Genomic DNA, 12,258 nt, shown 5'->3' with positions numbered 1-12,258 from the left:
CTTTCGTATCGATAGGGTCTAAATACGAATTATTCATAAGCGCTGCTAAATAGTTTTTGGCTGAATATTTGTATAAATATAGGAAAAATGAAATGTCAAAATGATCATGGGACCCATTGTATTTTCAAAAAGTTGGCAATGACTTCTTCTTGACTGCAATGACTTCTACTTGAAACATAAATCAGACATATGCGAAGAGCCACCTTAAGAGCTTTCTGGTTTTTCCTCATTCACACGTACGTAAGTCATTCTCTTAATTTTGAAATTTTTTGATTGAGATACACACAGAGAAATCTTTGAAGTTAAACATGAAGATAAGTTACTGTTTACCGAGTGTTATTTTTCTGAGTTATATAATAAAAATTTTAATCATCGACACAAACTCTTAAACAAATGTAGTATCCGCTTCCTGACATATAAGCCCATTTTCGTCAACTACATTTAGAGCACTCCATATGAATGCAAACATCATGGAGAATGTTTTTGTACAAATTACAAACCATTATTTGTTAAATTTCTTAAAATCTACCATTATTTATTTAGTTTTAACAGCACAGAGTATATATTAAGGTCCACCTTTTATCTTAAATTGCAAATAAATGCATTTCCGATGGCAATGAACAAAAATAATAGTTTATGTTCTAGTTTTTTCTTAACATATATTCATACAAAATCCAAAATGTAACGCTTTTTTGTAATTTCATATAGAGTACACTGAACTTGATTTATAACATTAATTTAAAGTAAACGAGTTTGATTAATTTTGAAAATATATTACCAACACATAACAATAACAACATTTTTAATTATCAATTGGAAAATCGTTAAAAATTCAATGAAAAAAAATTATTATATTATTCGTAATTTTTAACGAATGTGTTTTTTTACTTTTAACAATATTTATACATCTTACATCATGGATACATCAACAAATATAAAAATATGACAAGCACAAACATTAACAATTGTATTTTTTTAAAGGACATCGTATTTATTCAATTCACTATCGATATCGTATTATTGTATTATCATATATCATTAATATTTCACAGACAAAGACTTATGACACAAAAACAAGAGACTAACGAACTTACGAAATACATAATTACGGCAACAAATGTGAATTGTGAAATATTTTGAATTCATGAGTAAGAGATCATAACAAACAAATGTTGAATTCGATACGAAATATTTCATTGCGTTTTTAACGAGTTTTCAATTTTAGCCGATAAATGGTATTATTGGTTTGTGTTGGTAGTACAAATTGTTGTATAAGGATAAAACAAAAAAGGCTCAATTTTTGACTTCCTTGCATGCAGAGTGGTTGTTGTAAACATGTTCTAAAAGCAACATATTATGGTTAAAATTATGATTGTAGTCTAAAAATATTATGGTTATTGTAACATTTTTAAAATATAATATTATGGTTAAAATCAACTAAAATATTTGATCATAATATATTTTATTTATTTCAATATTGTTTGTTATACATGACTATGTTATGATCCACTGTCATCAAAATATCGTTAAAAATATACATATGTATATCGAAATCACATTTATTCTGATTACTGAATCAGTATAATTACAGCTTCTAAAAAAATAAAATCCACACGAATTACACTTTATTTATTCTATTCAAAATGAAATACTTATACATATAATATTACAAACCAAATGAGAATTATTTCAACTCATTTTATTGTCGCTTAAAACAACACACACACACAAAATAATATGTGTGAGGTGTGTGGCTAAAGTTGTTTTGTTGTTGTAGCAACAAGCAAAGAACAACAAAACATTTAATAGTTGTTTATAACAACATAACATACAATGGTAATATAACATATAACAACATAACATATAATGGTTATTTGTGAGTTTAAATAATTGTTAGTTGCATAATATGTTTTCATCGTTACCATTACATAGTTATTGAAAAAATAATTATTTTTCAGTGAAACATACAAAAATTTATAATTGTAATAAAAATGAATATGATATAACAATTATATGTTTTTCATAACAATATATTGTTACAGTGAACATAGTTTAGTTATAGTAACCATGTCAAACTATGTTTTTTCTCTACGTGTGCAAGGTAATCTAGATATACTGCAATAACTTTCTCAGAAACTAGAGCTAACCATAATTAATATCGATTTTTACACTCAGCGGGTGGAAATACATAAAAGGCACGCAAAAAGTTCGATTTTGTTGACTTGTGTAATCTATAGTTAATGCTTAAGCAGGGATTGGTATAGAATAATTCAAACAGCATAATTTTTGAATTTCATAAAGTTTTTACAAATACCTAGTATAGCATAGGTCTCTCTCAAATATATTTCTTGTATGTGTCTTTTTCTTACCATTCCCACACTAATTTTAACGAATGAATTTTTTTCCTCTTATAGAAAAAGTGTAGAAAAAAAGAGTAAACAGGTAAGTATATTATACAAAACTATGTTTACAAAAAAAAAAAAAACAATACCATTTAAGTAGGTAGCAAAATATATTAGTCACCAACAACTACTCAAACGTATAGCCACACATGAGCGAACAAAAATTGTACATCACTAAAATTCAGATGTCTATGATTTATTCAAAAAATAAAATAAAAACAAATACATTATTCAAACTCAATACTAAAGAAAACAAAATACAGACAACAAACTACAAAACAATTTAGTTTATTGAGAAACGTTGAACAAGTAACACGACGAGTACAACAACAACCAACATATAAAACGTATTAATTTAATTATTTTAAACCACTGAAATAAAGTGAGAAAACAGCATCAACAACAACAAGCTACTGGTAAAATACAAATTAATTTAAATATTTTTTAAACCAGCAAGAATAAAAAAACCCACATTATCAATCAATTTCACTTTTGGTTGGCTTATTTAATAAAAGTAATTTTTTTTTTGAACAAAGAATTTGTGAATACAAGTGAATAGACTTTACTGACACATGCGTGACCTTTATATACATACAATTAATAAACATAAATAAAATAATAAACTTAAAAAAATAAATAAATAAAATACAAAATTATGTCTTATAATGAACAAACCTGTTGTATGTGTGTCGCTCGTGCCACTTTTAAAATTGTTGATTTTGTTTTGAACGCATTCCTTAGCGATTTTACATTTTTGGAACTCAATTGTGGATTTTGTTTGTTAAATTCAAGTTTTCAAATTATTATTTGCCAAAATTTATTTAATAAAACCAATTACAATACAATATACATTATTGTTTTTATAACCGGTATTTTTGTATAACATATATTTACCCCCTTAGTCACAAACAAAAGTTTTGTTTTATAAACGGTTTATAAATTGGATTTAGTATGGACATTTTGTTTTATAAGAGCCTTATTTATAAAAAAACTTTATTTTATAAACGATTTATAAATCAAATTTTGTATGGAAATTTTAAAATAAAATGTTGTTTATTAAATAGTCTGTTGTTTGTGAATAAGAATCCCCATGAAGAAAATTAAATAACTCCATTTCCGCAAAAAACTAGTTTAAAAATGAAATAACTCCTAAAGTTTAAAATTAAATATTTCCCAACAATTTGGAGTTTTGGAATTCTAAAAATTCAAGTCACAAAAAATGCGAAATAGCTTCCAATGAAACAAAGCTTAAAAAAATATAAAATAATTCCAAAGTCAAAGAATTTATTTGCGTAAAATAATTTTCTATGAAATAATTCCTAACTCGTAAAAAAAACTACCAACTCCTTAAGAAACTATAGTGGACAGGAAAGTGTTGGCCGGGCGCAAGGGTTTTAAACTTTGCGGTATTTCGAATAACGGCTTCTCTAATGGTGTGCAAGAAAACGTTAAATTTAGCAATGTCGTTCTAAATACCCCAGAGTTGAAAATCTTTGCGACCGGCAGAAGGCCTGCTGTCCAAGACGCTTGTCTTGGTTTACATGGACAGTCAGCTGGACAGACGAACGACGACGGACATGGCTTAGTCGGCTCACAATAATTCTGAGTCGATCTTTAAGGTGGGTGTAGGACCAATATTTTTGTGCATTACAAACATCAGCACCAACGTATAATACTCACGCAACTATGGTGGTGTAGGGTACAATAAAATGCAATAAATTGGGAATAATTTTATCTAGAAGTCTCTATTTGTATTGAAAATTTTTGAGAGTTATTTCATTGTACACGCTAAAAGCCTTTGGGAATTATTTCGCTGTACCTCAATCGAATCGGTCTTAAAGTATGGAAACTACACCCTATTTTAAGTTACCCCGAATATATGTATGAATGTATAAGTAGTATACTCACAAATATTTAATATGTTGCATTTTTAAAGACAATTTAAATATATCAACTATCTGATGAAGGTGGGAACAACAATGATTCATACTATAGTAATATTAAAAAAATGCTTTTGAATAAATAGTACTACATTTTTTTAATGACGTCCACTGTAATACATAACTAGATTTTACAGTTCTGTGAATTAGATTTAATACTATTTTATTTATAATTGTTTACATAATATTGCTGTTTTGTTTCGTTGTTTATAAGTTTCTTTTTTATTTTTTACATGAAATTCCAAGTATTGTAAATAAACAGATCTGTCGGTAATTTTCATGTTTATAATCTGTAGAACATTAAAATGGCAGAGAGATAATCATAGATCAAGAAGAGTCAACTTTTAATTGAGATAAGAATTTTTATATTCTATATAAAATAAACAATGTTGAATTGAAATTTGAATTGTAAAAAAAACAATAATGCATTTTTAAGTCTATATAAGAGCATTGACAAAAAATTTATTATGAATTCAAAATTTGTATATTAATATTAAATTTGTTCCAAAAAAGTTCTTCATAAAAAGGAAAATTAATTTTTACATTTCGATATTTTAGTATAGTTAATCTTTTTCAATTATTCGTGTATAATTTACGAGAGAGTTCAGTGTTAGACATGTAAGTTGTACAATTGAATAGAATATTCCATAGTAGAAAAAAATGTTTTCTTTATACCATGGAATATTCTAAGCTCATTAAAATTATTATAAATACTGCACATTACTAAAGACCGGATGAAACAAATTGTAGATTTTCTTAGTTAAGCACGAAGATATTCTTTGCGACGTAAATTTTACTGTCTTATGTGTAAATTTAATTTAATATGTGTATCACATTTTGTTTTTATTTTTCAATTGCAGATAATATATTCCATATCAAAATGGGTACGCGAAACAAATTAGACTACATTTTTCTGGCAATGGTCATGTTTGCCATTGTCACAGATGTACATGTACAAGCTAAACGTATATACAGTTCAAGCAGTGGACGTCGCTCATCTTCCTCGTCTTCTTCAAATGTCAGACGAACCTCTTATAATAAACCCAGCAGTAGCCATAGCTACTCGAGTCATAGTCCCAGTTCTTCGAGTCACTCAAATCCTTCCCTGTCACATACAGGCTTAAGTTCATTGAGCTATGCTGGTTACAATCAACAGGCTAACAGACGTCCCGGTAGTACTGGTACAGTGAGCGCCTCACGACCAGCTAGTAGCAGTAATACTCATACATCTGCAGCCAGACCCAGTAATGCACCTATAGGCTGGAATGTTCCACCTAAACAGGGACCACCACCAGCCTATTCGGCAACGAATCCTGCAGGAGGTGCTCGAACTAATGTTAATGAAAAACCACCAGCTTATAATCCTAGTTACTCTGCACCTCCTAGCTATCAGTCTGCATCCAACACGGCAAATAGACCAATATCATCTACGCATCACAATACTCAACAATCAAGCTATAATCGTAATCGCTTTAATTCCACCGGAGGCAGTTTTGGCAGCGGTGCCTATCATACACCCATAACAGCTACCAATGCTCATAATGTACAATCAAGTTATCCTAGACAACAGGTCCCAGCTGGAGCCACATATTACCCGTCATCTTCATCGTTGCCGGCTGGAGCCACATATCACCCGGCTGGACAATTACCAGCTGGAGCAACTTATCATCCTGCTGGTCATGTACCTGCTGGAGCTACTTATCATTCACCCGGACAATTACCAGCAGGTGCTACATATTACCCTTCTTCACCTGTAGGTGGCGGATACCCAACTGGTGCTACTTACCATAGCCCTGGTCATTTGCCAGCGGGTGCTACTTATTACCCCTCGCCTCCTGTAGCTGCCGCTCCTGCATATTACCCTTCACCTGCAGCATTGCCAGCTGGAGCTACGTTCTTACCTGCTGGATCAGCTATACCAGCTGGAGCCACATTTATACAACAGCCTCAGAAATCATCGTCTGGCTTAGGTTTTGGTAAGTTATATTATTAGTGATGTTTAAACCTTAAAATTATATATTTTGCCTTTTATAGGAAGCGGTTTAATTGCTGGTGGCTTAGCTGGTGGTCTTTTAGGCCATGCTTTAACACCTACACATACCAAAGTCGTGGAGCATGTTCCCTCTTACAGTGGTGGAGGCGGTGGCTATAGTGGTGGCGGCGGTGGCGGTGGCAACAGTGCAGATAATAATGATAGGATTATAATTATTAATAATGGACCTCCTGGCTCTGTAACCACTACTGATGTTGGAGGAGGTACAACTGTCATAAACGCAGGAGCTGCACAACCCCAAACTCCCGCCGCAGCTCCCGTACCAATGAACCCTTCATATGCACCACCCCCTCCAGCTGCCGAGCAACCTCAATTAGCTCCCATTAATCCCAATAATATGGATAATACAAACACTGCCAATATGGCGACTGCAGGTGCTGCTGTAGCTGGCTTAGCAACGGGAGCAGCCGTTACCTCTGCGATGGCACAAAATCCAATATTACCTCAACCAACCGCACAAGGTCCACTACAAGCTGAGCAACCTATGACGCCTGGCGCAGCTCCCGCAGAGCAAGCTCCAGGTGGAATAATATGTGTACCGGTCAAGGTACCTGAACCTGATCCAAATGATAGCACCAAAACTATTGAAGTGGAAAAAATTGCCTGCTATCCAGCTCCACCTCCAGAAGTGACAACTCCTGCTCCAACAACGACATGTGTTCCGGTCAAGGTTCAGGTGCCAGATCCAAATGACAGTACCAAAACAATTGAAGTTGAAAAGAAAGCTTGTTATTCTGAAGTTCCAACGGAAGCAACAACCTCACATCCAACAACAGATTCCAGCACAACAGTAGCTACTACGCCAGTCGCTGCAGAAAAGATAACTACCTTAGAAGGAGGTGTAGCCTTGGCTCCATTACAAACCACGACACCTTTAGTAGTACCCGAAGGATCTGTACCATTAGCTCCACTAAATCCATACGGCCAACCAGATATTATGAAATTACCCGGCTATTACAGTAATATTCGATCCTCAGCTTTAATGGCCGAATCATCTGGAATACATGTAGCTAGTAGTTCTGGACATAATTATATTAATTTTGGTTTGATTTCCATACTATCCGTATTTTTGGCTTACTATTGGAAATAATTTTTAACAAAACAGTTTTTTAGAGATTAATATTTATATAAGTAAATGATTTTTATTTTCTCTTAAATTAAGTGTATTTTTATAACCATCAGGTGAAATCATATTGTTGAATTTTTATTTGCCAAATTTTATAATTTTTAAACAATTTTATTTAAAAATAGTTAACTGTGGAAAAGATATTTTTGTAAAAAATTGTCGTTTAGTATTTTTGTCAAATAACTTTTTATGCAAATAAAATTATTTAGTTTAGTAACAAACATTGCCTCTTGTTTTAATTAAAAATATATATTGTGGAAATTAATTTACCCCCTTTATCTAAATGTTTGATAAAATTTTATTATACAATTAAATTGATAGTTTTTATACAAAAATAAATCTAACCGGATAACTGCACTTAATATACTATTTACATCAACCATAACCTAGTAGTTTTAAGCTTTATTTGGTTTCTTTTAAGCTTGTTGTGATTTGAAAAAGTGACACAACTATGTTTTGTACAAGCCTAACTGTGCTTTCATAATAATTTTATAATTATTTTCTTTTTTCCTTTTCATCATTTTTAAATTTTCGAATCCTTGGGGGAGGGGTAAATTTCCCTTTTTCCCGTGGATCCGTGCTGATTTAGGTTATCTCAAAACTATTGGGACTATGAAACAAGTAAGAGTGCTATATTCGGCTGTGCCGAATCTTATATACCCTTCACCATAGTGTATTTTAAACATAATAAATTTTAAATTTTTACCCGACTACATTATTATTACATCAAAAGCTAAACAAAAAGAACAACAAAGCTAAACGAAATAAAAAACAAAATACACAAGGCATTTAAACCAACAGACATCTAAACATACATAACGAAAAACACAGAAAAACTAAAATAACAACGCAATGACGCCAACAGCATCCGAACAAAATACACAGCTGAATAAAACCAAATATATCTACAAACACACGTGTACATCTGTTTCTAATATACAGTGTTGTTGCTTTTTTAACAAAGCATGAAAAAAATATGACATTTTTTGATGAAATTATCAGAGGTTGTCTCGAACCGATTTTGCTGATTTTAAATAGCGATCTTCTCGAAAGCATGTCTAATAGAATTATTGAGGATTCGGATCTCGCCGATATCTGGGGTTCTCTAAAAACTGATATTAACAGACAGACAGACGGACATGGCTTAATCGACTCCGCTATCTATAAGGATCTATAAGAATATATACTTTATAGGGTCGGAAAATTATATTATAGAAATTTCAAACGGAATGTCAAACTTATATATACCCTTTTCACGAAGGTGAAGGGTATAATAATTTTAATAAAGGAGTAATTTTAAGATTACTCTGATATAATTTAGTATAAATCACAATTCCGAGCTATTAAATAAAACGCTAATTCAATTTTTATGATATTTGTGTCCTGAATAAAACACATGCTGAATATATACAATTCTTTTTTATGATTAATATCTCTCTAAATACCTCTCTGTTTTATAATACTGAAAATTTGTTTAAATTTTATTTATTTGCATTTAAATAATCACCATTATTTAATGCTTTTATTTAATACAATTTATTACTGCCAAAAACAAATGTCTTTATTAAATTTTATTTATTTCAAATGTTGTAATGCAATTCTATTATACAATATTTTACATACATACATATGTATGTATGTTTGTCTACTTTTTCATTCTTATAACCTCTTGTGTGCAAATATTTTTTTGAAATTATCAAAACAGTTGAAAGGGAGTTTTTTCGCTTTTCATGTTACCAGGATTTATTTTGCTTTTCTCAGATAAATCTTTTTTAATGCTTTCATGTGTAATTATCATAAACGCATTCAGATTAATACAACACTTTGCATGAATTTATTTCTGGGTATTAAATGCTATGGTTGTCAGTGCAAGTGTGTGTGATATTAAATTTAAAATAAATGATTATTATTTATTTTAATTTTATATAAATTATCTAGAGAAGAAAATATACATACATATTAGTTTATTTAATTTATTTTCTCAAAACTTTTAATAAAAGCTATTCCTTTCTCTAAATAATGGACGAGCAATACTGCTAATCTAAAAAAAAACTTCCAAAGAAGCGAAAATGAAGTAGAATTTACTCGATGGAAGTACTGAAAAAATTCTGCAGAAATGATGATGTTAACCAAAGTGTAATAAGTAGTCTGACTTTTTGACAACAGTTCCTAACTCTAAGCATGTGTTAGTGAAAAAGTATCTAACTCTAAATATGCGTTAGTAACAAAAAAAGTATAGGTATTGGTGCATTCTAGCCAAACAGATTTTTATAAAAAAATTAAATTCTGTTGGTAAATTAATATTCAACAACAAAAAAAAAAAATAATTATAAAAAAGTAAGAGTGTTATATTCGGCTATGCCGAATCTTTTATACCCACCATCAAATCACTGTCATATAAATGAACTTTGATATTTTGAATATTTTATTATTATATATCGATATTAATGAGAACATCAGGGTAACATTTGAAAGAGGTCCATTAATGGGGGTTGTACTATTGACAGTGCTATTTTTTATAGGAAGTAGGATTATTTATACATAAGGAGTGAGATCGAAAAATTCTTAACATACATGTATGTTTATAAAAAAGAAACCACTAAACTTACAGCTTTATATATTTTTTTATTTGATTCAAATTATTATTACAATTTACAAAAAAAAAATATTTTTATAGTTTTAATCACTAGTGATGAAATTTTGAACCCTTTTCGGAAACCCTTCCATTAACGTTTTTATAGTGCTTTCTGTCACTTTGCTCGAACATGTAGTCCATCTCCGTTTAAAATCTACCACACTTTTGGACACCTTTTTTGTACTCTTCAATTCTCTTTTAACAAGAGCCCAATATCTCTCCACTGGCCTTAGCTCCGGGCAGTTTGGAGGATTTGCCTCTCTTGGTACAAATACCACATTATTGTTCTTGTACCACTCAAGGGCTTGTTTACCATAGTGACAGGATGCCAAGTCAGGCCAAAAATATGTGGACACATTATGAAGTCTTATGAATGGAAGCAGCCTTTTTTGTAAACATTCCTTGATGTAAATTTCGGTATTTATAGAGCCCGTTGTAACAAATGATTGGCTTCTTTTGCCGCAACTGCATATTGCTTGCCATACCAAGAACTTTCTGGGAAATTTTGTCTGCTTTTGGGTCCTAAACTTTTCTTCAACATTCCCTCGAGCATCAGCAACATAAAACTTTTGACCTGGAAGTTGCGAAAAATCTGCCAGAACATACGTTTCGTCATCCATTATGCAGCAAGAATATTTTTTTATAAAACTTGACTTCAATTTCCGTGCTCTGTTTTTGGCCTCTAAATTTTTAGCAGCGTTCCTGTCAGGAACTTTTTGAGCCTTGTATGTTTTTAAACCTGCATTAGCTTTAACTTTTCGTACCAAATAGTCCGAGCACTGAGCTAACCGAGCTGCTTTCCTACCGGTACTGTTTAATAACATTGGAAACAGTTTGACGGCAGACCTTTGTATGCTTGGCCAACTTTTTGTAAGACCAAGTTGGGTTTAGTTGAAAATATTTAATAATTTCAGTACGCACTTTTTTCTGATCACTCATTTTAATCAGATTAACAAAAAAATTAATATAATTGACATTACACATAATAACTGACATGTTTTTCAAAGGTAACTTGATCAAAAAAAAAAATCAAATAATACTTTGGTTGAAAAATGTAATGAAAAACGTGTGTTAAGAATTTTTCGATCTCACTCCTTATATGGATCAATTCTCATAAAAGTCTGTAGGAAGATTTCAGTTCCTTATTTGTTTAAAATTTCATCGATCTACTTGTATTTTGAAGCCATTAAGGAACATTAAAGTCATAAAATATGGTAGAGAGATTTTAAATCAAAATTATTTTATGTCGAATTGCATTGCGGTATTCTTATTTTTCGCGTCATTTTCTGGGGCGGAATTTAAATGGGGTGGTGTTATTATGGAATGATCCTCATTAAAATTGATAGAGAGATTTCGGTTCCTATAGAAGAGATAGAGATATTAGCTTACACAAAACTAGTTTATGTCGAATTTCTAAAATCTACTAGTATTTTTAAGCCAATACTGAGCTTTAAAGTCATTTTCTGCATTATTATAGATCGATCTCCTTAAAATTTTGTAGAACGATCTTAGTTCCTACAGGTCATGTGTATATCGAATTTAGTCGCTTTACTGTTTTTTAGGGGTAGGTCAATTAAGGCTCGATCCACATAAAATGAAGTTAAAAGTTTTTGACTATCAAGGAACATAATTGAGTCGAATTTTATTACTATACTCGTTTTTTAAGCCAGTAATGGGCCTTAAAGTATTTTTCTAATAGGGACCTTATGTTGGGATAGGGTCAATTAAGGCCTGTTCCACATAAAATTTGGTAAAGAGATTTTAGCTTGTGAATTATAGACCGATCCACATAAAATTTGGTGGAAAGGTTTTGGTTCCTAAAATACATACTTATGTCAAATTTCTTCGCTATATTCGTATTTTTACGCCCATAATTAACGTTAAAGTCGTTTCCTGAAGGGGACCTTATATGAGGGGTAGGGTCAATTATGGACCGATCCATATAAAATTTGGTAAATGTTGACTTGTATAAATCTTACTTCTGTGTAATTTCATTGCTATAATCCTATTTTTAAGCCAGTAATGAGCATTTAAGATATTTTATGGGGGGACTTTTTATGGGGGGTAGGGTCAACTATGGACCGATTCACATAAAATTTGGT

The 12,258-nt window shown here is 31.1% G+C and overlaps 1 protein-coding gene across 2 annotated transcripts; it reads left to right on the top strand.

Annotated features, from left to right (window-relative positions):
• The first annotated feature begins 2,670 nt into the window (after nt 1-2,670).
• LOC111687460 (transcription initiation factor TFIID subunit 4) lies at nt 2,671-7,742 on the top strand. Of its 2 annotated transcripts, none has more exons than XM_023449901.2 (3): nt 2,671-2,818; nt 5,203-6,318; nt 6,377-7,742. In XM_023449901.2, the coding sequence occupies exons 2-3, from the start codon at nt 5,223-5,225 to the stop codon at nt 7,483-7,485; spliced, it is 2,205 nt and encodes a 734-aa protein (XP_023305669.2). In that variant the 5' UTR covers nt 2,671-2,818; nt 5,203-5,222; the 3' UTR covers nt 7,486-7,742. The 2 variants fall into 2 exon arrangements, with proteins under 2 accessions (XP_023305669.2, XP_023305670.2); XM_023449902.2 differs by lacking the exon at nt 2,671-2,818 and adding an exon at nt 4,808-4,960.
• The last annotated feature ends 4,516 nt before the right edge of the window (nt 7,743-12,258 follow it).

The sequence above is a fragment of the Lucilia cuprina genome, chromosome 2, assembly GCF_022045245.1.
Source record: "Lucilia cuprina isolate Lc7/37 chromosome 2, ASM2204524v1, whole genome shotgun sequence".
Lineage (NCBI taxonomy): Eukaryota > Metazoa > Arthropoda > Insecta > Diptera > Calliphoridae > Lucilia > Lucilia cuprina.
The sequence above is the reverse complement of the archived record's forward strand: the minus strand, read 5'-3'. Positions and strand labels throughout refer to the sequence as shown.